The 27,404-nt window shown below is 60.8% G+C and overlaps 2 protein-coding genes across 2 annotated transcripts; both read right to left on the bottom strand.

Annotated features, from left to right (window-relative positions):
• Nucleotides 1-7,587: 7,587 nt before the first annotated feature.
• LOC134520823 (APC membrane recruitment protein 1-like) lies at nt 7,588-14,794 on the bottom strand. Its single transcript, XM_063346667.1, has 2 exons — nt 14,706-14,794; nt 7,588-13,004 (listed from the first exon to the last, which is right to left on the bottom strand). Exon 2 carries the CDS (start codon nt 12,929-12,931, stop codon nt 9,590-9,592), a length of 3,342 nt encoding a protein of 1,113 aa, XP_063202737.1. The 5' UTR covers nt 12,932-13,004; nt 14,706-14,794; the 3' UTR covers nt 7,588-9,589.
• Nucleotides 14,795-17,005: 2,211 nt separating this feature from the next.
• Nucleotides 17,006-21,724, bottom strand: LOC134520777 (ankyrin repeat and SOCS box protein 12-like). The gene is made up of 3 exons (XM_063346577.1): nt 21,641-21,724; nt 18,857-19,703; nt 17,006-17,896 (listed from the first exon to the last, which is right to left on the bottom strand). Exons 2-3 carry the CDS (start codon nt 19,644-19,646, stop codon nt 17,763-17,765), a joined length of 924 nt encoding a protein of 307 aa, XP_063202647.1. The 5' UTR covers nt 19,647-19,703; nt 21,641-21,724; the 3' UTR covers nt 17,006-17,762.
• Nucleotides 21,725-27,404: the final 5,680 nt, after the last annotated feature.

Raw genomic sequence — 27,404 nt, 5'->3', positions numbered from 1 at the left:
GGGCCTGTGCCCTGACTCTGCCACAACCACCATTCCCAGGTCAGGCAGCTGGAAGATGCCTTTGGGAAGCTTGGGGTGTCTGGAGATGACTTGGACGTGGATGGCAGCGAGCGCAGCACCCTGCAGCCAGGGTAAAAGGACGGGAGAGGGTTTCCTACTGTGTGGGGCCACAAGGGACCCAGGGGGGCTGGGAGCATCCCAGTCTGGGGGGCCAGAGACACCCCCCGAGCAGCCCCGTGGAGGCTAAGCCTGCCCGCGTCCCCGTCTCGCTGGGCAGGTCCACGCTGCAGGAGATCAAGAAGGAGCTCCCGGAGGTGATGGAGCTGAGACTGGAGCAGATGAAGCAGGAGCTGAAGGATCTGGGTCTGGAGCAGATGAAGCAGGAGCTGAAGGATCTGGGCCTGGAACAGATGAAGCAGGAGCTGAAGGATCTGGGTTTGGAGCAGATGAAGAGGGAGCTGAAGGATCTGGGTTTGGAGCAGATGAAGAGGGAGCTGAAGGATCTGGGTTTGGAGCAGATGAAGCAGGAGCTGAAGGTTCTGGGTCTGGAGCAGATGAAGCAGGAGCTGAAGGATCTGGGCCTGGAACAGATGAAGAGGGAGCTGAAGGAACTGGCAGAGCATCAGGAGATAAGCAAGGCCACGCTGAAGAAGCTGGGGGTGGAGATGGACAAGCAGCTGCAGGCACAGGTGAGGTGTGGGGGGAGCGCTCCCAGCACGCGCCGGCTCGGTGGGGGGGTCCTGATGGGCTTCCCGGCCACCTCCCCTGGCTGGCGGGGGCCATGGAGACTCCACGGCACCGGGGCTCGTTGGCCGCCTCCATCCCAGCTCAGAGGCGGTTCCTCCTCCTCCCCTTCCTGCAGCAGGAGAAGCTGAGGGCGCTGGAGAGCGTGGGGCAGGAGGCGGCCGCGTGCCCTGCCTGCAGCGGGGACACCAGGGCGCAGGTGGGGCAGCTCCTCCAGCGCTACGAGAAGCTGCAGGAGGCGGTGGACGCCTTGCTGTCCCGGCTGGCGGCGTACAAGGTGGCCAGGCACCTGCCGAGGAGGAGCCAGGTAGGGAGATGCCGGCGTGGGGGGCTTGGGAGGGGGCTGCTGCGCCCCCCCGGCTGGTTGGGCTTCGCTGTAACGTGGGGGAGCCCCTCGCTGCCCCCCAGACTGGCTCGTACAAGCCAGCGGAAGGGAATTGGACCTTGGTGCAAGTGTCCTGCTGGCACCCATAGCCCGTGGCCACCGGCCGAGGAACCTGGCTCTGTCCCCACGGGGCAGCCAGCCCCCCCCACAGCAGCATGGTGTCGTCTCCCCCCTGCAGCAGGACGAGGAGCTGCTGAAACGCCTCCAGGCCACCATGGTGCAGGTGCAAGGGGACCACGAAAAGCTCAGCTCCATCGTGGGGAACATGCGGGACGAGAGTCACCAGAAGCAGAAGGACACCAAGGCAGGTGGCAGAAAGCCCCGCGGGGTCAGAGCCTCCAGCAGAGCCCCGGCTGGGGACCACCGGGGGTCCGTCCCCCTGCCCGCCGGCTGGCAGCCCTGCAGGGGCTCCAAACGCCCTTCCTGGAGGTGTGAGGGTCGGGGGGAGGCGGGGGGCGCTGGGCTGGCCGGGAGGCAGCGCGGAGCCTGCCGTGGCATCACGGGGTGCTCTCTCTGTTGGAAAAGGCTCTGTTCCAGTCCCTGGAGAGGCTGGTGAAGCAGAAAGCAGACAAGGAGGACCTGGAGTTGGGAATCGACGTGGTACGGCTTCGAGGGGACCCAGCGCCAGCCAAGGGGGTGCGGGGCAGGGTGACAAGCGCCCCTTGGCCCTTGGGTGCTCGGTGGCAGAACCTGCTGGGGGGAGGGAGGATTTCCAGACGGGCCGCGGGTCCCTCGCCGCGTCCCTCTGTGTCCCCACGGGCCCCTTCGGCTGGTGGGACCCAGCCCACGGGGGTGGTGGGGCGAGCGGGGCCCCGCAGCCACTTCTCCCGCCAGGGGCTGTCCCTGCCCATCGGACCTCCAGCCTTTGCCCACCGCTCTCCTCCTCTCCCTCCCGCTAGAAAGCAGACAAAAGCGCCCTGGCCGGCAAAGTCAACCACGCCGAGTTTGACGCGCGGATGGAGCGGCTGAAGGAGATGTTCCAGGAGATGCTGAGCCGGGTGACGGGCCAGGAGCAGCTCCAGCAGCAGCTCAGTGAAGAGCTGGCCGCCAAGGTGAGGGCTGGCTCGTCCCCGCCGCGCACAAGTGGCACCTTTGGGGCTGGGCAGCCGAAGGCAGCATCCCTCCGAGGGTCCCCCCTCCCGCCGTGACCCCCGGGGAACGCCATGTCCCTCGCCGGGCCGGGCGCTGAGGGTGTCCCCCATCCACAGCTGGACCGCCTGGAGCTGGGGCCTTTCCGGCAGCAGCTGGAGGGGCACTGGGAGAGCATCCTGAAGCAGCTCCAGGAGAAGGCAGCGCAGGCGGAGGATGACGACGCGGCTGGGATTAGGAAGTGAGTGCGATGGGGACAGTGGCGGCTCCAGGGACACCTCGCTGCTGCCTGCCAGCTGCCTGCCTGCGTGCGGGCAGAGCCGCCGCCCCCCCAGGAGCTGCCCCAGCCCTTTTCTCCCCCCTCCAGGCTGCTGCTGGCCCATTTCCACTGCCTGTCCTGCGACCGGCCCCTCGACGTGCGGGTGCCTGGCCCGTGAGTAGCGCCCGGCACCCTGGGGGAACGGGGGGCGATGGGTGCTGGCGGTGCCCCGCTGTGCCGGGCACAGGGGTCCGGCTGTCTGCCTGGGGGGGTCTGACCCTGCCCAGCCCCCTCGCAGCCCTGCCCGGCAGCGGGGCCACAGGGAGCCCTCCCTGGGGGGCAGCGGGCGGGGGGGTGCCATGTGGTACAAGCCCGTGGGTTTTGGGGCGCCGTCCCAAACCTGGGCAGCTCTTTTGAGCCCGCCACCGATGCGCGGCTCCTGCCCTCCCCAGGTGCATCGTGACCATCCCATCCTCCCCGCCGATGCCCCCCCGCCCCACCGGACAGCCCCCGACCGTCCTCAAATCAGAACAGGAACAGCAGGATGGCAAAAGGTAGGGGACAAGGGGACAGATCCCCAGCCCCTGGGGTGCAGGGTGGCTCTGCCCCGTCGACAGAGAGCTATTCCCAGGGTGGGGGCAGAAGGGTCCTGGGGGGCCTGAGCACGGAAGGGGAGCAGAGATGTGCCGCGGAGGGTCAGCTGTGTTTGCTCTGCCTCTCTGGGGCTTTACTGACCCCCCCCTCACTGCCGCGTCTGGCCCAGGTCTCTGTCTCAAGGGCGCTGAAGCAGCGTGTGATGAGTTGTGTCTGCTCTCAGCCTGACCTTGGGCTGGAGGGGGTGGGGGCTCCTGGGAGACCAGTTGTAAAAATGAAGCACCGCAGCTGAGACAGCCCAGCTCCTGCCTCCTGATATCCTTTGCACGGAGTGCAGGGATCTGCCACGGCCGTGGCAATCGGATGGCACTTGTGGGGGACGTACCCATTGGGGAGCAGCCGCTGGCCCCCCTCCTTGCCCAGCAGGCTGAAGGACAGGGTGCCACGGTGCCAGGCACTGAGCATCCCTCTGCCCTGTCCCACAGGGAGCCGCCGGCCGAGCCCAGGTACCCGACCGTGCCGCGGAGCTGCGGGGGCCGGCACACCGTCACCACCCCGCTGCAGCGCCGCCAGTGCCTCCGGCCCCCCCCGCACCTCCAGCACCTCCTGCTCCCCAGCAAGGTAGGGATGACCAAGGTGGGGTACGGCGCGGGGACTGAGGCTGGGAGGGTGATGCTGAGTGTCGCTGGGGGGGTGTCCGTGCCTCAGTTTCCCCAGGGAGAGCTGGCTGCGGGGGCATTGCGTGGGGATGCAGAGCTGGTGGCTCAGCCAGCCCCGCTCTCTCCTTCCCAGTGCAACGTGGTGGATCTGCTGGCCAAGGACCGCCGCATCTCCCGGGGCCGGCTGGAGGAGCCGCTGCCTGCGCTCAGGGGCACGGAGGGTACGGCTGGGGCCGGCTTGGGGGCAGGATCCCGTGGGAGCGAGGGGGACAGCGGGGCGCGCAGGGCGACCACGCGGTCCCCACTTTTTCCCCACCCAGGTCCCTCCCGGCTCCCCCAACCCCCGCTCCCCCTCTCCCCCTCTGCCTGCCCCGTGCTGGGCTGGCGGAGCTGCCCCGGGGGCAGAAGCGGGGCCAACCCCTGCCCCTCGCCCCCAGAGCCCAGCCCCGGCCAGCCCTGGCCAGCGCCGCACCAGCTCGGGAAGCCCAGGCCAGCGTCGCACGAGCCGGAAGAGCCAAAGCCGACGGAGCCAAAGCCGGCGCAGCACAAGGCAGACTGGGCCAACGGCCCCCTCTCCCTGGCACCGAGGCCCCCCCGGAGCCGACCCAGCGCCCGGCCAGCCAGACCCCAACACGTGTTCTTCAAAACCTGATTTATTACTATTTTATTAATAAAAACCCTTCATCTCGTTCTTTCTTGTATTTTTCCCCTTTCTTTTTTGGGCCATGAACGGCGGTGACAGGGACGGGGGGGCATCACCTTGCTCACCCCCAGCCCCGCTCCCGGCCCTGCAGCGCAGCAGCGGGAGGGAGGACGGGGTGAGGGGTCCCCAGCCCGGCGCTGCCGGGGGACGGGCACCTGCGGGCGCTGGCACCTGGCGGGGACGGACCCCCCCGGCCACGCTCCCTCAGCTCAGAGCCGGGACAGCGCTGCTCCCCGCACCCCCCAGCCCCGGCCACCGCTCGGGGCCAGCGACAGCAGAGGACGAGGAACCAAGAGGGACGAGTCGACCCTGGGGCTGGGGCCCGAAACGGTGGCCGTTGGGGGGTTCATTCACGGCCGGGGTTTGGCCCAGGAGCGCGTTACGGAGCAGCGGCTGCTGGGCTCCTCCAGCATCTCCTCTGCCGCCTCCTCCCGCTGGAAAAGCCACTTCCCTTGCAAATAATCAAGAGACAAGGAGGGGAGGGAAAAGATTAAATCAAGCACAACGTAAGCAGGAAAAAAGCAAACCCCAAGAGAAATGCCGTGTTCTCTAAAAATCTGAACTTTATTCAGTACAATTCAGTGAAAGGAACATTCATTTGAAAACACAATCGATACATCAAAAAGTTGAAGGACTAGTAGCAGTGAGAGCAGAAACAGAAAGAAAAAAACCCCAAATTCAGACAAGTTGGTCACCTGGGACGGCAGAGGGGAAGCACGGGGCCGCCTGGGACAAGGGCTAATTCTTCTCTTTCTGGAGAACTGAGAGGTTTTTCGAGATTTTACTGTATCCCCTCAGCCAAGCGTAGCTCCCAGGACGGCTCCATGCGGGCAGGAAGCGCCGGCAGCCCCGGCTGGAGAGGAGGGAGCCGCAAAGCCCAGGGGCAGAGGGGATGTGGAAGGCGGCGCGGGGCCCAGCGCCCCAGGAATGTTCGCCCAGCGACCGGCCCGGCCCGAACCCGTGCCGCCATCGGGGACAAACCCACTTGAGGGAAATTGAAGAAAGCACCCTTAGGTGAAGAGCTCTTTAATGAAAAGACACAGAAATGGATGCAGAGCCGGACGCCTCAGCGGCAATTCCCAGCTCTGCCGGCACTGGCGGGGGGAAAGAAGGGGAGAAGATCTGCTTTTGGCTGTCATCTTTTACCTTTTCAGCATTTAATTTCCTTTTTGCACGTCCCTGTTTGACACTGTTCTTGCCCGCTCAATCCCTCACCGCGGCCGTCCAGCCGCAGAGACGTCATTTCAGCCCTTACGGCCCGCGCAGGGTGGCAAACTCCGCAGGGGAAACGCCTCCGGAGTCGGGCAACCAAAGCAGCACATTCAGGCAACCGAATGAGAAACAAGAGCAAGAAGAGCCGCAGGAACCAGCGCCGGGTCCTGGCTGCCCAGAACCTCGCCCTGCCTTCCCCATCCCAACATTCAAGGCGGTGTTATCCCAGCATGATGCTCTCCTGGTGCTGGCGAGGGGAGGGGGCGCAGGGCTGGGGCTCCCCCGGCTCCCGTCCAGCCGGCAGCAGAGCAGGAGACGGAGGAGGTGGAAAGCGCCGGAAAGCCCCAGAAATCCTCGGAAATCCCGTGCGGACCCCAGGGTTACGCCAAGAGCGATCCTCAGCCCCGCTGAGGGTGATGCCGCCTGCCCAAGGGCGAGAGCCGAGCTCCCGGCTCCGACAGGGAGCACCGAGGGGACACAAAGTTTGTCACCGGTGTCAAGGGCACCCCTACCCACCATCCAACAGCAGCTCCTGCTGGGATTTAGGAAAAGCCCCAGTTTTGGATCAAACCGTTTAAGCACGCAGAAGGGAAAGCCCCAACCGCAATCTGCGGATTTTCTCGTTTAGAAGAGGGTCAGCAATCCTTTCAGGGAGAAATCACCAACGCCCACAAATTCAGATGAAAAGCAAAGCTCCGAGACAGGAATCACAGCTGCCGCGGGTGACACAGCGCCACGGAAACAAGGACGTCTCACGGTGAGTGCCCAGAGCCGGGGCTGGTGACGGGCGGCTGCTGGGGCCGGAGCTGGCCCTGGCGACGAGGGGGTGGCCCCGGGGACAAGTGGGTGGCCCTAGGGACGAGGAGGGGGTCCTGGGGACAAGGGGGGCAGTGGTGAGAGGAGGGCGCGAGGAGCGCAGCGGGTCCCTCGCGGTGCCCGGGCAGCGGCAGCAGCTCAAGAGTTGCCTTTTCTCCATCGGAAGGGAAAACTGCACCGCTCTAAAAGACAACACACACGAGTAAAAGAACAGTCCACAAAAGTTCCCCGTGAATATAAAAGGCAAAACCATACAAAAATAGAGAAAATCGACCATTTTCTTAGGAGTATAAAAAACAAACAAAAAACCCCGCAGTCCCCAGAAGGCAACACAGAATTACTCGCTAGACTGACCCCGTCGGCGGCGCTTTCAGCGCAATTTAACAGCCAGAATTCAGCGCTTTGAGGCAAGACCTTCCCTGGAAGGGACGTTTCCAGGCGAGTTCCTCGAGGGGAGTTTTTCCCTACTACCGTGGCGAGACAAGCTGCTCTTCCTGACTTTTAGGACTCATTTCTGGTTGGGAAGCCCTTTCTCAGAGACAGCCGCCCTCGCCACTCTCAAAGTGGAGCCCCTCGGGTTCGGCAGGGTTTCACTAAGGGCTGCTCCAGACCCGGAGCAGATCTGTCCCTGTCCATCCCGGGGCGGACGGGCATTTCAGGAAGAGCCGCGTGTCAGGCGGCGACCCCCCACCTCTCGAGGGCAGGGACAATCTACAGGCTGGGCTCGCGCATCGCAAATCCTTATTTCTTTGGGTTAATGGGGCAGGATACGCCAAGAATCCAGCAAATCAGCTCCGAAACTGCCTTTCGAAAGCTCATTTGGAATCAAGAGATACGGGCTTCATTTCGGCCGCGTCAAATTAAGAGGAGAAACCTTTGGTATAAAGTCAGATTATCAAGTCCTGGCTGTATTGCTGTCACCCTCCCGAGGCCAGAAGCTCTTCTCACTAAGCCTTTCCCTCACGGACCGACAACCAAAGGAATTATTCCTAGAGACGCGCCTTTGCAACGCAACATTCACGTGAGCACCCAGACGCTTTCGCTCCTCCCCGAGACTTTGGCAAAGGCGGCCCCACGTCCCAACACGACGCTCCGCAAACCCCCCCAACCCGCCCTGTGCCTTCGGTGCCAGGCAAAAAGAACAGAGTGACTAAAGGCTGGCGCGGGGCCGCTGCCCGGGCCACGCAGTGACCGCCCGGCTGCGGGACAACGTCCCCAGCGCCGCCAGCAGCGTTTGCCGTGCGTTTGGTTTTGTGAGTGGCGCTGAGACGTGCGGTGCTGAGACCTGACCCTCCCCTCACACCCGGCAAGGGGGGGACTGCTCCAATTAGGCAGGATTCGTTAGCAGATGCTGACGAGGAGAGGCTGCGCTCACAACCTCGGGGCCGAGGGGACCCTTCGCTGGCCGACCGCCTTCTCCCCTCCATCTCGGCGGGATGCGGATGCGGCATCAGGAGCCGGGTTTGTCCCACAAAATCCTCTCCGGGGGCAGAAGAAGACGGGAGGGAAAAACGTGGCCCGGCGGGTCCCTGCGGTAACTCCCTGCAGCAGGACTGGGGGGAAAATCCCGAAAAATGAAGGTTTAAGCCCACGGACACACAGACGGGTCCACTCGAGCCTCAGCACTCTGGTCAGGAAAGGGAAAAACACATCAATCGGTCCAGCCTTGGGCATCGAAGCCTGGCTTTGCCTCTCCCGGCTCCGTCACAGATGGACATTGCCAGCGCGGGACGATTCCTGTTTCACGCTACAAACTCTGCTGCAAAGAAAAGCAGAAAAGGGGCAACTCGGGGCCGAGGGGAAACAAAACCATCACCGGAAACTGAATGAAAATCAGAACACGGAGCTCGGACAGGAGGAGGATGAAGCTTTGTCGGTCCCGGACAGGGAGGTTTGCTTTCGAGACCAGCGAGTTTGACACCACGGAGGACGGGGAGACGCCCCGGGGACCAGCGGCCCGAGATCGATGTTTCCAGGAGCTCGTACGACCTCCTCAGACAAAGCCCGTCTCCTCCGCTCCTGTCCCTCCTCCACGGCCTTCAAAGAGGAAAAACAAACCCAAAACCTGCAGCGACCTCCAGCTTTTTGTGCCCTCCAGTCGGGAGGAAGAAGTCGTGAAGCCTAATTTAGGCTGCGTTACATCCTGTATTCCAATTAACAGAATACTTTCCTCGTATGAGTTTATGCAAAGAAAATTACTCTAAAATAATTTAAAAAAACAAAAACAACTAAAAACAACCCACAAAACTTCCTTGTGAAGAAAGTAACGGCATCTGCAACTTTGCAGCTACGGGCACGATGGGAATTGAGCTTCTGTCCAAGACCTCGTCCGTGTGCCCGTGGCCCGGGAGAGGATTGGAGCGTGGGACAAAGCACGGGAAAGGTTCCACCTGGGAATTACGCACCGGGAGGCCAGACCACGACACGGACGGGACCGACACTTTGCTCTCAAAAGGGACACCACCGACAGCACATCTCTCCGAGCGCGGTACCTTTGAGCAAATTAAAACGAGACCTGGAAAACGTTACCGGCACGCACACAAAAGCTCCTGCTTTTCTTCTGGGGCAAGGGAAAAAAAGAATAAATAGAAAAGTTACGGCAAAGTTCCCCCTTCAGCTGCCTCGTCTCCCGTCCTCGCTCTGCAATAACCGGTGTCCTCCCTCCCAGCCTCCCCAAGCCGAGCCCGAGATGGGCGACATTCAAGAGAGTCTGAACCGCAACATTGCACCGAGAGGAGGAATCAAACCCCCATTTCCCCCAGCAGTGTCCCCAGGACCCCCCGGCTCCCAGCCTGCAGAAACCCCAAACCCGCTGCGCTGGCGATGGGTCCGTTCCCAGCGTTTGCCCCCGCAGCAGCGTGAGGTGTCGGGGGCTGTTCCTGCGCTCGGCGTTCCAGAGCCCGGCGGCTGCCGCTGGAAAACCAGAACGTGCCTCGCGTCAACGCCCCAATCCCAGAGGCGGCTCCGAACGCGCCCCAGCATCCGCAGCGGCGAGAGCAGGGCCCGGGGCTGCGGGAGAGGAGCCTCCTCAGCCCAGCTCTACATTCAGGTCCCTCACAAACTGCTCGTTAGCGCTAATTGTCCCCTCCCCGCACCCCGCAGCCCTCGTCACCCCCTCCCCGGAGCACCTACTGGCCCTCGGTGACGCTCCCGGCCGTGCTGCCGCAGCCGGCGGGCAGCGCGTGGCCGGGGCTGGCCCTGCCCTTCAGGGGCTCCCCGCAGCGCTCCGGGCTCTCTCCGGCGCGGGCGCTGCCCTCGGGACGCTGCGGGATGCCCTGGGCGACACCGACGGGTTTGCACGGGGCGCCCTTCTCCGGGGAGCAGGCGAAATGAAAGCCGGGGGGCACCTGGGGCTCGGCTCCTCCCGGGGGGAACAAGGGCGGCAGCTTCTTGGCAGCGGCTTCTCTGCGGGGCCGGCAGGGACCGGCCACCTCCCGCGGCCGCCGGGCCTCGCTCTGCAGAGGTAAATGGCAGGGCCTGAGCGGGCGCCGGCCCGGCTCCGGCTCCGGGGGCCGCCTGCCCGCAGTCTCTCCGGCCACGCTGCGGGACAGGGACGGGACGGGACACGCGGCGCCCGGCTGCTCCGACGGCTCCCAGGCCCTCTCCACGGCAGCGGCCGGAGCCAGTCCCCAGCGCTCCAGGGCCCCGGCAGCCGCCTCGGCGTCGTGCTGGAGGTGCCGCCAGCCCGGCCAGCTCAACCCGCCGTCGGCCGCCGCCAGCTCGCCCTCCTCCTCCTCCTGGCTCCGGCTTCTCCTCGCTCCGCCCGAGTCCCTCCTGCCGCCCTCCCGCTGCGCCCGCGGCCGGCCCGGCTGGGGGCCGCTCTCGGCCGCCTGCGCGTGGGCGAGCTCCAGCTCCAGGCTCTCCGTGTCCAGCGAGCGGCTCCTGCGGCCGACGGAGAGCGGGGCCGGCATGGCGGGGCTCAGCCCGTGGAGGCGCAGGTGGCGGGGCAGGCTGGCAACGCCCCAGTCGCAGCTCGGGAAGGAGCCCGGCGGGTGCCCCGGGGACATTCCCTCCTCGCATTCCGCCAGCGACTCTTTCCGCCCGTAGCCGTCCTCAAAGGCCTCGGCAATGTCCTCGCCGGCGTTCATCTCGGGGTGCCGCTCGCACTCCCCTTCCCCTTCCTGCTCCACGTCCACGATGTCGAAGGTGACCATGGTGGGCAGGGCAGGCAGGCTCTGGGGGAAGGACGAGCCAGAGCCGGAGCTCCCCAGGCTTTCCGAGAGGCTGGAGAAGAGAGTCCCGCTGCTGGCAAACTCCACCAGCGCCTGCGAGAAGCTCACGGCATGCTCGGGCTCGCGCTCGCTGCCCACCCGGGGCTCGCCGGTGCCGGTCTCTGCTCCGCCGCCACGCTCTGCCTCCGGCAGCCGGTACCCGGGGAACAGCCCCGCTTGCACAGGGACGGAGCCCCCAAACAACCCACAGTCCGGCTCCAAATCGAACCCCGCCTTGTTCTTCGTGACCTCAATAAGGCAACTTCCGTGGCCTTTTTGGCTGCTGGAGCAGTTTTCTGGACACAGAGTCCCGGGAAAATCCCTCCACTCTGGGTTTTCGACTCTGGACACCGACACCCCACTATTCACACCCCTGTTTGGGGCGAGCGAGGCCACCGGCTCGCTACCAAGGCCGCTCTGGTTCTTGCCAATCGAGCCGCCTGCTCTGGTTTGACATTCCACGCACTGCTTGTCCCGCGGACACTTCTCTGTGCTGGGAACATCACGGCCTTTCCAGGCCGGCTCCCTCTGCAGCTCCCAGTACAGCAGCTCTTTCTGAATGGCCGCCAGCCGCTCTTCCTCCGTCTCCATCAGCCCCCTTTTCTCATCCAGCATCTGGATCAGGCTCCTCTCCCCAGGCAGGCAGAAGTCCAAGAAGTAGCTGACGATCCCCGGCCGAGAGACTTTGCTCTCAAACAGGGATTCCTCCCCGTGCGAGGGACTCGTCAGCGCGTCAAACTCGTACAGTGCATCGCCGCTGTAACTGTCTCTGGGAAGACGCTCCTTCTTCATCTCACCGAGCCCGTCTCCGCCTTCGTCCTCCGGCCCCGGCGTGGTGGAGTCGTAATAACCCTCGTCGCTATTGGGGGCGGACTCTTGCTGGTCGCTCTGCGGCGTCAGGAGGTCAACGCCGTCCATCGCGTCCCCCAGGTACGGGGGGGCATCCGCCTCGCGCGACGCCTGTGTCTCCAAACTGCTGCTCGACACCTGGGCTCCGTAGCTCCCGTCCCCGGACGCGTGGCTGCTCCAGATCTGGTGCAGGAACTCCTCCGCCTCCTCCGGCACGGCCATCTCCTCCCCACCGCCCTGGTAGGTCACCAGGCAGGAGCTCCGCTTCGCGGCGTCTCTGCTGCGCTCCACAGAGATGCTGCTCTCGGCCATGTCCGGCTCCGCGATGTCGTCTCCGCACCCCGTCAGCGAGTCGAAGCTCTTCAGGGAGGTGACGTCTCCCAGGATGAGGCTCAGCAGGTCCCCAGAGTGCAGGCAGGGAGGGTCGGTGTCCACCAAGTCCGGGTGAAAGCCCAGCAGCAGGTTGCCAGGGTCAAACTCTGCGCCGGCATCAGCCTCCGCCTCCGATTTCGTGTCCAGAACGTCCCTCTTCCCCGGCATCACCACCGTGTCACCCTCAGAGCTGCCGTCTCCGGCCGCGGGACAGCCAGGCTGGGCAGCCTCCCCGCAGCCGGCAGCGGGGCCGGCCGAGCCGTCCCCCCCCGTGCCCCCCGGGCTGGCTGCGGCAGCAGGGACAGGGCCCGGTCCCCTTCCCTCTGCGGCCCCTCGGCTCTCCGCTCCCGCACCAGCGGCTTTGCCGGCCTCCTCCGCATCCCCGCTCCACTCGCGCAGCTCCGCCGGCTCACACTCGGCAGCCTTGCTCTTCCGGTGGCGACGGATGCTGTTCAAAAACCCTCTCAGCCCTTTTTTGGCTCGCGGCAAGGACGACTTCTCTCCGCTGGGCTTTTTCTCGCAGCCCTCCGCGCCCCCGGCTTCACAGCTGTCCCGACGGCCGACATCCAACCTGGCGCCGGCGTCGACGGCCGAGGGAGCGCTTTGGGAGCTGGGCAAAGGGCCGGGACGCGAGTCCCCGCTCCCCTCCCAAGGGCTCTCCGCTGGCGCCTCGCCGCCCTTCTCGCCGGCAGCTCCGCTGAGCCCCTCGTGGGTCCGGCATTTACTGAGGCCCTTCTTAGAGCCCGCTTTCCCCTGCCCTTTGCTCCTGCCGCCAAACAAACTGGGCAGCGTGCAGATGCTCCTCTTCCCCCCAAACAGTTTGAAAGCCGTTTTCTTCAGCTTGCCGGGGGGCGGCTGAGCCTGCGGTGGCTCTGCAGCCCCCACAGAGGCATCGCCCCCCTCGGGCAGCCGGTCCCCGGTCTCCTCCCGCCGACGCTCGCTTCCCTCCCGCTGCCCGCAGGCCACCGACGGCCACCCGCTGCGGGCGGGCTCCTCCGGGCAGCCCCTCTCCATGGCGGCCAGGCCGTTCGGCTGCATCTAGCTGGAAACAACGCCTTTGGGAGCACAGTCCTCCTCTGGCCGCGGAGACCGAAGCATCTTGGCAGGCGATCTAAAGCAAAGAAAAGGGCAGAGAGGTGAGGAGACGGCAGCGGAGGGCGCAGAGCCCGAGGCGGAGGCGTCACGAAGCCAAGAGCTTTGTCCCCAGCTGGAACTGGAGCTGCAAAAGCCTCCGGCAGCCGCTCGGCTCCCTCCGCTCCTGACAGCCGGGCATGAGAACGTCGTGATGCTTCAACCGACCCGTTCCCGAGCGCAGCAAAAGCTCCTGTCTCTGTTCGGCAGCATCCTGGGGACAGGCAGGTCCGGCCCCGAAACACCTCGCTCCAGCCCCTTTGGCTTCCCAGCCGTTTGCCCCCGGGGCAATGGGGTTCGGTGACCAGCCACCTTCGGGCGGGGAAACCCCGGCTGCTGCGGCGGGGAGAGGGACCGGCACCCCCCGAACCCCACCGCAGCCCCCCAGACCCAGCGCCGACATACAGGGAGCCTTTGGACGGGGAGCCAAGCCAGGACGCAGCCCGTGCACTGAGCACGTGTCCAGGGAGAAAGCCGTTTACTAGAGTTTTTATATTTGTTTTTAGGAGATTTCAGTTGTTTGCAAAATCATCTGTCCTGGGCATTAAAGCCATCCCTGTGAACCGCCCTGATCAGATTATCCCAGAAGCCGGGCGGCGGTTTGACGTGTGACCCTGGACTGATGTCGGGGACAGGAGAACTGGAATAATCACGTTCCTTTGGCAGAGGCTGGAGAAAGTAACTGCAATAAACCCCGCACGGCGCTGCCGAGCTGCGGTGCCCGAGGCCTGGCTCTCGCTGCCGAGGGGCCGGGGAAGGTTTCCGCAGCCTTCACCCAGAGACCCGCAATGACAAACCCACCCAGCGATGGCCTCCGGCTCCCGCAGCCGGCCCCGGCCCCGCCGGCGGGGATTGCGTTTCTCCCCCAGCCTCAGCACTGCCCCATCCCCGACGGGGACCCCCCGCACGGCCCCGGCCGCCCCACACCCCACGCAGCCCCGCTCGCCCCCGGCCCTCGGGAGCCCGCCGGCTCCTCGGGGGCCGCCGGGCAGACACCCGGCGACACCGGCCGGGGACAGCCCGTCCCGCCCCCGGCGTCCACGGACCCCCGAGACACGGGGCTGGGACAGAGACGCGACGGCAGGAACCCCACGGGACAACGATCTCGCTGCGGCTCCGCCCCGGCCCCGGCCCCGGCGCCGCGCCCGGCCAGGTGGGACGGGGCTCGGGCCGACCGGGCCCGGCGGGGGGTCCCTGCCCAGGGCCGCACCGCGACCGGGGGGTCTCTAAGGTCGTTTACCCCCGAACCCCCCCGTGACTCCGCCCGCCGCCAACAGCCGCTGCTGCGACCACACGGTCCTCAGCGACGCTCCGGGATAAACCCACCGCGGGCAGCAAATGAGGAACGAGGGTTTTTACAAAGAAAACGCGGCACGACGAGGCAGGGCCGCCGCTCCCCCGCCCGGCCCCGGCGCCGAGGGCACGTTCCGATCCGCCGGGGACGGGGCCGGGCCGGGCGGGACGGTGCCGGGGGAGCGGAGCCCCCGCGAAGGGGCCGCCCCCCGCGGAGCCGCGGCCGGGGCCGGCGTTGGCCAGCGCAGCCCGTCCCTCCCGCCGCCCCCCCGCCGGGCTCCCCCAGCCGCGGGACGCGGCGCCGGCCATGGCGGAGGGCGGCCCCGCCGCAGCCCGCGCCCGGGGCGGCCTCCCCCGCCGCCGCCCGGCCCCGCTCCCCCGCACTCACCGGCTGCGCGGGGCGGGGACAGGGGGAGCGGCCCGGCCCGCCCGGGCCAGCGCAGCCCGGGGCGAGTGGCCGCCAGGGCAGCGGGTCCGGCCGGCGCCGGGGGGCGGGGCCTCGTGGCGGAGGGGGCGGGGTCTGGTGCGGAGGGGGCGTGGCCTCGGCGTGGCCTCGGCGGTGACGGTTGGCGCGGAGGGTGTGACGTCAGGCGGGGGTGTGACGCGGGACCGGCGGATGCGTGACGCCGGGGAGGCGCGGCAGGGCGCGTGCCCCCGACCCCCCCCCCCCCGCCCAGTTTTGGCGACCCCGGAGTCCCCCGGGGCACACGCGGGTGTGACAGGGCCGACACGCGCCCCCCCGGGGGAGCCCCCCTCGGCCACCGCCGGGCTGCGGCGGGAAGGGGCCGCTGGAGGCCACCTGGTCCAAGCCCTGGTCCAGCAGGGCCACCTCGGGCCCGTGGCCCAGAGCCGTGTCCAGGCCGGTTGAGTATCTCCAGGGACGGAGGTTCCACCCCTTCCCGGGACAGCCGGGGCTCGGTCACCACCAGAGTGACCTCCCGTGGTGGAGGCTGTGCCCGTTGCCGCTGGGCACCATGGGGCAGAGCTTGGCTCCATCCTCTGTCCCCATCGTCACTGATGACATCATCCTCAGCCTTCTCGGCTCCGGGCTGCACCAGCCCAGCTGCCTCAGCCTTGGCTCCCAGGGAGGTGCTCCACACCCTTCATCATCTCCATGGGCTCCCTCTGGCATGTCCGTGTCTCCCTTCTTCGGGGGACCCCAGAACTTCAGCACTTCTCCTTGTTGAACCTCATGAGGGGCACCAAGCCCAGGCTTCAGGGCTGCGTGTTAATGCAGGGTCCTGCACGTCCTGCCTTTGTTGTGCTGTTTGGTGGCACCTGAGGACACATGGAGGCCAACAGGTCACAGCATGCTGGGTTTTTAACAATCTGCCACACCAATTAGAAATACGAGTGCCAGCATGGCTCGCTGGCCGCGTCACGGGTTGGGTCCATGCTCCACTGGGCCAGCTGAGCCGGCGATTTTCAGGGGCTTAAGGAAACGTGTGTCCGTGGAGCCGAGCATCGCTCCTGTCCCTGCCACTGGCAGAGCCTGCCATGCCCCTCGTGGGTGGAGCATCCCCCGATGCGAATGGAGCCCCCGCGGGGCAGAAATTCAAGGAAACGCCTTAAACAAGGGAAAGAAGGGAGGAGCAGCCGGGCAGAGTCACTTGTTTAGGGTCATTCCTCCCCAAATGTGATTTTTTCAATCCTCCCTGGGCAGGGTGCCCCCAGCCCCACCGAGCCGGGGGGCTCCAGGTTGGACAGGTTATTCTGGGGACATTCCGGCCAGAAACCAGGCACGAGCCAACCCTGGGCCCTTTGGAGGAAGACCTTGTGCTGCTCTGGCTGACTAGATATGGTCTGCATTTGTTGTCACTTTACCAAGTCCCCCACAAATCAAGCTTCCCGGCACATTGGAGCATTTCAGATTGAAATCATCAGGTTTCTAGCAGGGGTTTAGTGCCCCGACACAGCTAAACCAGCACGCCCCACATAAACCAGCATGCCCCAGCTCCAGCATCGCTGCCGTGGAGGTCAAGGGCACCCACCCTCCTGCTGCCCTGGCTCCTCCCGGCGTTAATCGCCTCCCCCCGAGAAGAGGCTGCTCCGGGTGGGCTGGGGAGGAGCGAGACCCATTCGATCCACCAGCCCCGTTTCTCAGCCACGGCGCCGGCATTCCCCACAGAGCAATTCCCAGCACATTGTCCAGGCTGATTCGAAGCCCTAATGCTCCCCTCGGGAGATGCCCCACAGCCTAATTAATAGATACTGATTAATAGATGCCACAACATTTGAAAGAAGCCTATAAACAAGGCAAGAAAGGCACCCATGTTTTGCAGAGAGCAACCCTCGGAGCTCCTGAAGGCCACAAGCCTCTGCCCTGACAGTGCTTGCGTTTGAGACGCGATTGGGGTGGGATGGACTGAACCGCAGGGGACACGTTCTGCTGCGTCCCAAAAGTGGTCCAGAGCATCGCCGGCAGCCGTGCACCAGCGTCCCTCGGCTCCTGGCTGCGGGAAGAGCCAGCAAGGCTTCTCCAGCCGCCACCAGTTGTCCCCGTCACTGGTCAGGAGAGATGGAGGGACCCGCTGAGGGCAGGATGGCCCGCTCCAGGCTCAGCCTGAAGCTCCCCGGCTGCAGCGTTTCCGTCCATCCCTTCAAAACTGTTCCAGCTGCACCGTCGGGCTCATCCGATAAAAGGGTATTTCACCAAAAGGGTCAAACTAGTTTAATAAGAATGGTAGCAACATTTTTAATTAAATAAAAAAAAAGACCCTGCCCAACCACAAGAGGCCCCTCGGCCATAACATGAACCACTTCTGAGGTGAGGAAGATGATGGTTAAAGGCAGAGCTGGGGCGAGGAAATGAGAGTCTGGGGACTCTGACCTCTGGATACACATCCCAGCCCCTGCCGGGCTTTGCACCCCCTTGTCCCGGGGACCAGGAGTGGCCCGGGGATGGTGACTCGGTGGCCACAGGCTGGGCATGCACGGCCAGGTGTTCCGGAGCCCTCGCCGGGCTGCCGAAGGGAGGAGGCACTTGGAAAGGGCTCCAGGAAAGCGGGTTTAGAGGCAGCCGAGGCCGCGCTGTGGGGAAGCCCGTGGGCACGAAGCCAGGTGGTGCCTCCATCCTTCCTGCGCGTCCAGAGGGGAGGAGGCGAAAGCAGCCCTTGCTCCTTGGCCTCCGCGCCTTTTCCCAGCCCCTTTTCCAACCGGCATCAATTAAAAGTGTAGAATCCTTCAGTTAGAAGGGCTTAAAGCCAAACCCAGCTACATCCGATCCTGTTCTACCATCGCCCTGATGCAGAGCTGGAGCCGAGGTCTCCTCTGTTTTCTCCCTTCCCATCTTTCCGCATGGGCACCGCTTTTTGGAGACGCCTCATAAGCAAAAATGACTTTGCGACCACAAATTGACGGTGGTTTCACAGCGCGCAAGTGTCAGAGCTGTTTTAATTTGGGCGCTGGGTGCGTGCTCGGGGCAGGTATCTCTGGTGGCGGATGGTCATGGCTGGTGTTGGAGGTAGTTCACCAGGACGGTCGGGATCTCCAGCTCGCCGAGGGCGTGCGGGCGACCAGCCTGCTTCAGGAGGCGTCTCATCACCAGCCGGGACTGAGACATCAAGGATTTGGGATGAGCTGTGGAAGGAGAGGGAGGAAAAATGAGATGGTCACCTTCAAGACACACAACCGCCTCCGACCCGGGCGTTATCCTACGCGAAGGGACAACGATAGACCAGAACTCAATGTCTTTACTAGGGTTTCACGGGAGCTGGGTGTATGGAGACGAACTCTTCCACCGTCATACGGAAACAAGTGCGGTTTTTCTGGACGTAGGCAGTACGGGAGAGCCAAAGTTGAGCAGCAGAAAGGAGAGGAACGGCAAAAAGCAGCCTTTAACCCAACAGATTTACATTAAGTGGAAAAACCGGGCTGCGGAAATCCCCGTGTGCTCCAGACCAGCACTGAGGGCCCTCACTGAGAGCAGCTTCTTTAGCAAGCGTCTGGAAATATCCATGAGACGCAGACGCTGTTGGTGAGTCCAAAAGCGAGACACCCACGTAAATGCACGTGGTGGCTGCGTCGAGTCGCACCCCAGACCCAAACCAAGGTGGCCTTCCTCCAGCTGCAGCCAGCGCTGGAAACTGGGGATGTTTGGTGGATATTTATGAGAAACAAGCCCTCCCGTGACCTCTCCCCCAAATCCCAGCAATTTGTTTTAGGAGTTTCCTGTGGTAACGTGTATCCAAGCCATCAGATCTTATTACTGGTGGTGGACCTATTCTCCATAACCTCGTGATGTCCTTCTCTTGATGTGTTTGGTGTTGGAGACTTGTTTTTTTTGCCCTGAACACAGCAATCACTGGGGGAGAGGGAGGATTCAGAGTTCAGAGTGAAATAGCGGTAACATCGGAGAGTTTAAGACTAGAGAGACCCACGCGCTGCAGTGACGCTGCGGAGGGAGTCGAAGCCTGTAGGACAGCCTGGGTAAGGCTGTGGGGAAGCAGAGGTAAAGGGAAGGGGAATCTGAAGCAACTTGCACCCAAATGAGGACAATTAGTGCTCGTTTCCAGCCCCGGGGCCAAACACACAAATTACCTCTCGCCTGCAGCAGCAGCTCCAGGCCCTCACTGCGGGGTTGCGTCTCGCCCACCATGAGGTTGGGCAAGTAGACGTTGGCTCCAAAGTCAATGAGCAGCTTGACGAAGTCGCTCCGGCAGCCGTGCCTCAGGCAGGTTTCCAGGAGAGTCTTGGGCTCCTTGATCTGGGCAATGATCCTCTCCTCCGTGCAGTTATAGTTGGGGTCGGCCCCGTAAAGCAACAGCGTCTTGAAGCACTCCAGATGCCCGTACACGGCAGCAAGGTAGAGGGGACCGGAACAAGCCACCGAGTTGGCAGCCCACTCGGGCAGCCTGGCTTGAACGTTGGTTTCTGCCCCGTGGTCCAGGAGCTGCCGCAGGATGTCCACGTTGCCATCCCTGGCGGCGATGAGCAGCGGTGAGCAGTTGTTGTAGATGCTGCCGACGGGGCTGGCCCCCGCGTCCAGAAGGACCTTCACGCACTCCCGGTGGCCGTTGCTGACCGCCATGAAGAGCGGGGTTTGAGCCTTCACGTCCAGGCTGTCCACCTCCGCCCCGTGGGCCAAGAGGACCTTCAGGCTCCTGACGCGGCCCCAGGTGGCAGCCAGGCGCAGGGGGGTGCTGGGTACCCCCCAGCCGCTCCTGCGGTTGATGAACCTCTTGTACCTGTCTTGGGACAAGAGGTTATCGAGGGTTTGGTAATTGTCCTCGGATACTGCTCGGTTCAGCTCCTCGCTTTCTCCGTTGTCTTCTTCATCTTCTCTGGGCTGGAGCATGGAGAACATTTTAGTGATATCCATTAGGCTCATTTTTTTTTTGTCTCTCTCCCATGTACCTTTTTCATCGTAAAAGGCAAAGTCAAAGATCTATGGGACAACAAAAACATCACCACCACTGGGTTAGAACCAGCCCCATGACACCCACACCATCTTTTTATTATTATTATTTCTTTTAGATATATGCAATGTAAAAAAGATTCTCAAAAAAAAAGGCAAATATTAGGTTATGATGCTGCTGACATGCCTATCACCCTGACGCCGTGGGTGAGGAAATCCACCAGCCCATGGGCCATCTTCCCTTAAAGTGTGGTGATCAAGAACGTGCTGAGATAACTGAAAATGGTGTTGGAGTTCAAACGCTGCACGGGGGAGCTCACAGGCTTTTACTTTATATTTTTAAATTCTTTAAGGCTGTATGGCTCACCCAGGGTGGGACTACTCAGGGGATACCCACCCCTTGAGCTTGGGAAGGGTCCGGGGTGGCCATGGGCTCTCAGAGGGACTCCACACCCCACTGCTGGATGATGCCACCCATTTTCCCAAAACCCGCGGAAGTCACCCCATCCAGCTGTTCGTTGCAGGAGCTGCTGAGTGAAGACCATGTCAGGAAATAGCAGGAATCCACTCTGCTTCGGACCAGCCAAGGCTTCTGGGGGAAGCCTCACCAGCACCTGCTCTTCCAAGTATTTTGGGGCCCACGGAAAACTCAGAGGAGTTTTAATTTAGGAGCTGGCAGCATGGCGGGGCTTTTACACCCCGCCGCTTTTTAAAGGGATTGGGTTTCAAAACAGGAGATGAAGTGAATGGGAAGGTGACTGGTTTGATGAAGGACTTTGAGCATCGCCCTTCCCAAAACAACGTCGGCGCTGGAATTCAGCAAACCCTCTCCTCTCTCCTGCCCGCTCGAGCCCGAGGAGCGCGGCTGCAAGAAGGAGCTGGGGTTTTTCTAGCGGGGGGCACGGGGTGGTGGGAGGAAGGCGAGGGGATGCTGAGCTGGTCACACCGGAGCCGGGACTGAGCCCCGACAGGTTTGGGGGTGCTCGGTGCAGGATCTGGCCTCGCCTTGGCCAAAAGGCAGCAGGGTGAGGAATGCGATGGCCCGACGGGGAAGGGCAGAGGAATTTCTCGCCCCGTCGCATCTCGGATTTCCTCGGGGAAAGGCGGCAGCGGCAGAGCTGGGTCTGCCCCAGCGGTTCCTGCGATCCTCCCTTGGAGGAGGCAAGGAGCTGCACGGAGCAATTACCCTCTTTCTGCAAACGAGCCCGAGGGTAACGGGGCAGCCACGGGAGGCTCGTCCCACATCCGTCTCGTGCAAGCGCGGAGGAACCCCCCGCGCGAGGCCACCGCCGCGTCTCGGTTAAGTAGGGCAAGTCTGATGGCAGCGAGCGAGGGCTGAGCTCTGCCGCGCTTCCACCTGTTCCGCTGACCTGGAGAATTTGTATAGAAATACGTGAAATTCTACCGTTGCTGTTATTCATTAGACACGCTGGTAACGAGCTCTGGAGCTTTGGCAACCCCACACCTCCGTGGCTAACGGGGCGGGGGGGTTATCGCAGATTGGATTCAAAAAGAAGGCCCCCGTTATATTCCCAAGGGAAATGGTCTGGAAAAGTGAAAGACCAGCTGTAACATTTCTGAACGCATAAATAAGCGTCTCCAAAGGCTACTTTGGCAGCGTAAGCACTCACACGGGGAGCTCGCTGATGTTCCTCAGCCAGAAGAGCCCAAACCAGCGCTGTCACCTCTGGAGCTGGAGGAAGCCGCGCATAGAACCAGACAATTATAGAATCACAGAATAGTTCGGGTCGGAGGGGGCCTTTAAAGGTCATCTCCTTCCAACCCCCCTGCAATGAGCAGGGACATCTTCAACGGGATCGTCTAGATCTGCGTCTGCAGACACCCCCCAAAAACGAGGTCGTGAGGGGAGCTAGAGGTGACAGAACACACTGACGCTTCTACCGCTGGTTGCCCAGTTACCTCCAGTGGCCCGGCGCTGCCTGGGCACCATTCTGCTGCCGCCTTACCTTGGGAGGCAGGGGATGCTCACAGCCAGGGCGGTCCCATGGCGAGTTCTTCCTCGGTTTAAACCCAAAAAAAGGAGAGAAAGAGCGAGGCTCCTGCCGTGCCGGGGATGGCCGTCCGCTCTGCGTGGCCGGAACGACGCAGGCTGTCAAGCTCACAGCTGAAATGCCACCGCGGGGAGAAGGGCCGGGGCGCTGGGGCTAATTTTAGCCCCTGAGGGGTTTTATCTTACCACTTCCATTCTTGGAGAGTTCCCCCTGGGTAAATATAGAGAGGGGCAGCGAGGCGGGGGGGGGCTGGGACAGGTGCCGGAGGCTGCTTGACCCATCCGAGCAGCCAAAAAGCGTTTGTTTTACCCTTTCCTTGCAGAATTCGCAGGCCACCAGGCGATTCGTGTCCCCTGCCAGCGCAGCGCGTTCCCTGCCGCAGCACCGGCCTCTACCCCTGCGTTATCCCGGTTGCTGCCAGTCACCCGAATGGATTCCCTCTCGACCCCTCTCCCCACCGCCTTTCCCACTTGCTGAGCAACACAAACGACCCTTCGCAGCACCCAGGATTGTTTATTGAACACAGGAAGGACAAAAGGCACTGAAGAGGGTCCTGATTTCTCGCCCGAGCTGCTCCTTCCCCCCCCAGAACAAACCACTTCTTCGGCTTCGTAAGATGAAGCGCCACATCGCAAGGCAGAAAACTTTACTGGGGCAAACAAACCAAGCGGGGAGCAGCGTTTGGGCTCTTATCAAGAGCTGTCAGCTGGTAAGTGTAATCGTATTTTATCCAGTTCCCCTTAAACCTTTTCCAAACTTTCCGGCGGTGGAGCAGGAATGGTCTGAGAGTTCGAGGCAGCGTTATCAGTGGCACCAGATAACGAGAGGGCAACCAAATTATCCAGCAGAAAAATCTCCGCTGCCGCAAGAAGTAAAATCAGGGGGGTCTGCAAAACGTGTACGACGTCCCCGCCGTCACCACCGCACTCGGTTTGTGGCCGCACTGGGAAAAGCCGAGAGCAGGAAAATGTTCAATATTGATAGGTTTTAGACTTTTGGCTTCCTCGTAGTCTCGCTCTCTCCAAATTCACTCAAAACCAGATTGTCGCTTCAAAAAGGTCCATTTCCCCAAAGTCAACCCTAGGAATGGAATTGTCGAGTAGGAGAAATGCGATAAACATCGGAGCAAAAGCGGGGAGTTCAGGGTTTATTCAGCGTCAAGAAGCTGCAACCACAACAGGGACGCTGCAGTCGGAAAAGCCAAGGCTGGCTGGAAACCCCTGCAACGGCACGCAGAAATAAAAGCAGCAATTAAAAAGCCAGTGTATTGTAATGTGAAAAAAAGGGGATAAAGACAACAAAATGAATACATGTTAGAAATACGAGAGGTAGGAAACTGTAAGGGAACTTCGAGATGAAAGGAAAATCCTTGAATGGAAAATTTAATGATAAACTGCATATTCTTTTGTTGTCGCTGCTGCTGCTCTTTAGTTGTTAACCACGAAAAGAAATCTTAGATACAAGAGCAGCTCTTTGGTAAGGAACAGAGATCAAACCGAATACTAACGAAGCAAAAAATACAAGGTACTCGCTGATAAATCCCACCCTCAGCTGGGAGAAGACAAACAGCACGCTCCTTGTGCTCCCTTAAGAGCCGGAGAGACAAGGTACCCGGCGTCCTGCCCGAGGCGCTGAACTGTCAGATGGAGACGAACCCCAACCGGGAGCCCAGGGAGAGGAGGCCGACAAGCCTGACCCGTTTTGGATAAACTTCCCGAGGCTTCCAAGCCCGGGGAAGGCTGAGGAGTCGGGGGCAGCCTTCACCTTGTCCCCAGCGGGCTGTCCCCGAGCCGCCGGCCGACCCGACACCCGCTGCCGGCAAAGCCACTCCTTCATCAGCTCGCCATTAACCTGGGAAGAACTGAAGGGCAGAAGTACATTTAATGCCAATCGAGAAGGTTTTTGGGGGAAGGTAAATCCTGTCTGACAAAGTTGCTTCCATTAAAGAGATTACAGTTATTAATGCAGCTGAAAGGAGGTAATGAGCTTCTCATTTAACACCGCTAAGCATTCTGATTTAAAAGTTTAGCGCTAAGCAGTACCAAATAAATCATTTTGAAGGGATTGCGGATTTACTAACAGTCCTCAAGGTCGGAGACGCAGTTATTGCGTGGGGCTACTTCTAGAGTCCTGCCTCTGAACTATAAATCACTGCCAAAACCCAGCAAAAAGCCTCTGAACTTGGGAGTTTCCCTCCGAGCCGATCAAAACGTCTGCTGGCAGCTCTCCGGCGCTGACACCGGCCTCTTCCGCCGCTCCTCACCGCCCAGCGCCGAGCTGGCTCCGGCAGCGCCGGGATTCGGATATTCCCCATGAGAGCGCACGGACGCCTGCGGACCATCCCTTGCCCTCACCGCACGCACCCACCCAGCAGCAGCTCCCAGGGCCCTTCTTGGGCACCTCACAGTTCGACGGGTGCGTTACACACAAAATACGTAGTTAGAGCCGAATGAGGGATCCAGCAATTGTTTCTTCTTCATGAGCTGCAATTTCTAGAGGAATTTCGGCAGCGTCGGAGCCCCAGGAGTTCGGCAGCGTTGCAAGTCGGCTCCCTGCTTCCACCACCTCCCTTTGCTTTTGGCTGGGAGGATGCGCTGGAGCCAGCAGCTGTGAACTGCTGCGAGGTCTTCGTCAAGGACCTGAAATACAGAAGCAAAGTCAGCACGTGCCGGCTCTTCGTTACATGAGTTATCTGCGTGACACTGATCACTCACATAAATCTGCCCGTTTGCTCTTCGAAACGTGCTCCAGGGCTGGCAACACGAGCTACGCCTGGGAGAACAAAGGGGTCTTCTCTGCTTTTATTTTACCATACTAAAACGTGCTGGTTTTCATTCCAAAGCTTTGAGGAGGAAGTAAAACTCCAACAATCGGCTCCGAGTCACGTCATCCCCAAAAGCATCTTTGCCCTGAGATCACAAACCATATATTCAGTAAGTGAAGGTTTTTTTATTATTATTCCCAACAACAGGCAGTAAGAGCCAGCACGGGAGAAGGATCTGCTCGCAGAGGATTCTCCAACAGCAGGGAAGGCTGCAACAACCGCCTTCGGAAACAATTTCCGCTCCGCGTGAATTGCCAGGTTTACCCCAAATGCTTTCTGAAGCCACACTTACACACTGGATCACCGCGCAACAACAATCGTCGCTTTCAAAACATTACTGGTCATCCACAACGAAACTCAATTAAAAAAAAAAAAAAAAAAAAAGGAAAAGGATCAAGTTCTGAACTGCTGTATGAAGGGACACGGATAGGGCAAGACACAAGAATGGGACCAGATTTCCTTAAAGCGGCAAATGGACCCCCCGTATCTTTATCCTCTCCCTGGTTTCCCCTTGGTCAGGTGGGATCCGTAGAAGCCTGTGTTGCTTCGGTGCCGTTGGGTGCCTCACCGGGGCGGGGGCTGCCCGTGGCTGCTGTACAAAAACCCCGACACTTCCAGCAGACTCACGTTTCGGAGCGTTGAGTCAGGCTCGGCCTGTGGCGGGTGCGTCCGTCTGGCTCCCGCTGCGTTCGCCTGCCAAGCGACAGGCCAAGAGCAGCCCCTGCTCGTTCCGCACACACATAGGTGGGGTTTTTGGGGGGTTTTAGGTATATATTTTTATTTTATTGGTTCCTACTCGCACTGGTTTCTTGCTCCTCTCCCCCAGCTTCAGCAGGCTCCGCGATCTGTTCTCTGTGGAGGGCGGGGGGGGGTCACATTCCGTAAGTAGTATTCTTTCCCCAAAACGGATGCAGCAGGGCCACGGGGAGCAGGGCTCTGCTCTCACCTACAGAAGGGTCACTGCTCCTAAGGCTGCTGGCGTCTGTGTCCCCCCGCCACCCGCCGCCCCGGCCCCTCTGCTCCCCTCCAGTGCACGAAAATACAAGTTACAGGACAACACTTGATTGCAGAAGCTGATCGCATGCGAAGGAAATTACAATTAACGCACATTCTGCCTATCGCTAAAGAAACATTATTCAGGAGGAAAACATCACTTTATTTCGGGATTTGAACTTCGGAGGACCCGCAGGAGCCCCACGCGCCGGCTCATCCGCGCAGCCCCAGCCAAGGACCGAGGGCATCCCCCTCCTGCTCCTGCGCCGTGAGCGCGACCAGAGCATCCCACGCCCTCGCCTGCGTAAACAGATTAAAAAAGTGCTCTTTGTGCTTCTGGTCTGGGCTGGGTTTTTGGTTTGGGGGTTGTTGTTTTTTTTTTCTTTTAAAAGAAGTCATCAACCCAAGCATTTGTAGTCTGCCTGCACTATCGGGGGAGTTTCCCCATTTTACGTACACACACGAAGCCTTAGCACCAAGGTCTCTCTAGCAAATCATCAGGGGCATCTTTAACTGCTGGGTAACCGAACATAAAACTTGAGTACAAAGTTATATTACTACCAAAAAAATAATAAAATTAAGTATTATTGCTCTACTGCAACAAAGAATGCAGCGATGCGGAATGGAAGTGAATCAACATTTTAAGATCTTCTTAGCGCACGCGACTGAGCCTCAAGAATAACGCAGCTCAACTAACTGCTTTTTCTCCCTGAACGTAGAACAGCAGACTTGACCTTCAAACAGTCATTTTTCAGCACGTACCTCCAATTAAGTTTATCGATCGCTACTTTTACTCGGCATAAGGTATTTCCCGGAAGCTGTTAAAAAGCCAAGGCTTTAGCAATCCTCCTACGGCGACTTGAAATGGAACCTGCCCCCTGGAAGCCAAAGGCAGCTGCAACAGGGAAGTTTTAAATCATCCTCAGCAAAGACGCCGTCGAACAGACGGCAAGTGGTCCCCAAATGCACATTCCAGCTTTTTTAATTCTAGTCAGCGTTCATGCTAATAATCCAATTAAACGCAAGGCAAGTCTAATTTAGGTAAATGAAGGATTTCACTGCCAATATTGAGAACATTTAAAATTAGCAAGGAGGAAAAAAAAAAGGCTTTGAAACATCTGGGGACTGAGCATACCCAAGCGTCAGGTATATTTTTTGCCTTAACGCATGGAAAAGAAATACCTATTTTAAGGATGCACGAGGCAGTGGAAAATATTCACCAGGGGCTGGGTAAGAGGTTTTGGTCTATTATTCCTTGCTTTTGGTCTCACCCCCCCGACCGACGATGGGCAGTTCAGGGCTGTTGGTGTTTAGGATTGAAGGCTGAATGGTCCCGCGCTGAACTGGCCCGAGAGAAACACTTCCTCGGTCCCTCTTGCTGACCTGACAGCCACATCCCTGGCACCCCGTTCCCCCACCTCCCACACGGAGTATTAAAAACCTCCCAAAGCTTATTTTAAAATTAATTACTAAAACCACCTACATTGCTTTGCCAGGCAGAGATTTAAACCATTTACATGAATTTAGCAACCCAAACAGCACCCTGGAGCACTTTGTAAAGCTTCATAAGTGTCAAATTAATGCCTATCACCTAATTTCTCTCTACTTTGCAGAACTAGATTTAATTGCAGGATTTGACTGTTCCTGCACAGCTGTAAGTTATTAAAGCCCCAATTCCAATCTTGGTTATAAACACAAGGTGAGTTTTGCACCTGGAATCTCCCCCTCCCTTGAGCCTTCTCCCACCTCCCTTGTGTCTGCGCTCAAGCACCCCCCCACCTTGACTCGCTACTGAAATGATGATTAAGAAGAGCTGGATAAAAGAGCATTTTTAAATAATATCCCTCAAATCCATGGCGAGGTATAGACAGCTTTCCAGGAGGAAGAAAATAATGAAAGGGT

This window comes from Chroicocephalus ridibundus, chromosome 9 (genome assembly GCF_963924245.1).
Source record: "Chroicocephalus ridibundus chromosome 9, bChrRid1.1, whole genome shotgun sequence".
Lineage (NCBI taxonomy): Eukaryota > Metazoa > Chordata > Aves > Charadriiformes > Laridae > Chroicocephalus > Chroicocephalus ridibundus.
The sequence above is the reverse complement of the archived record's forward strand: the minus strand, read 5'-3'. Positions and strand labels throughout refer to the sequence as shown.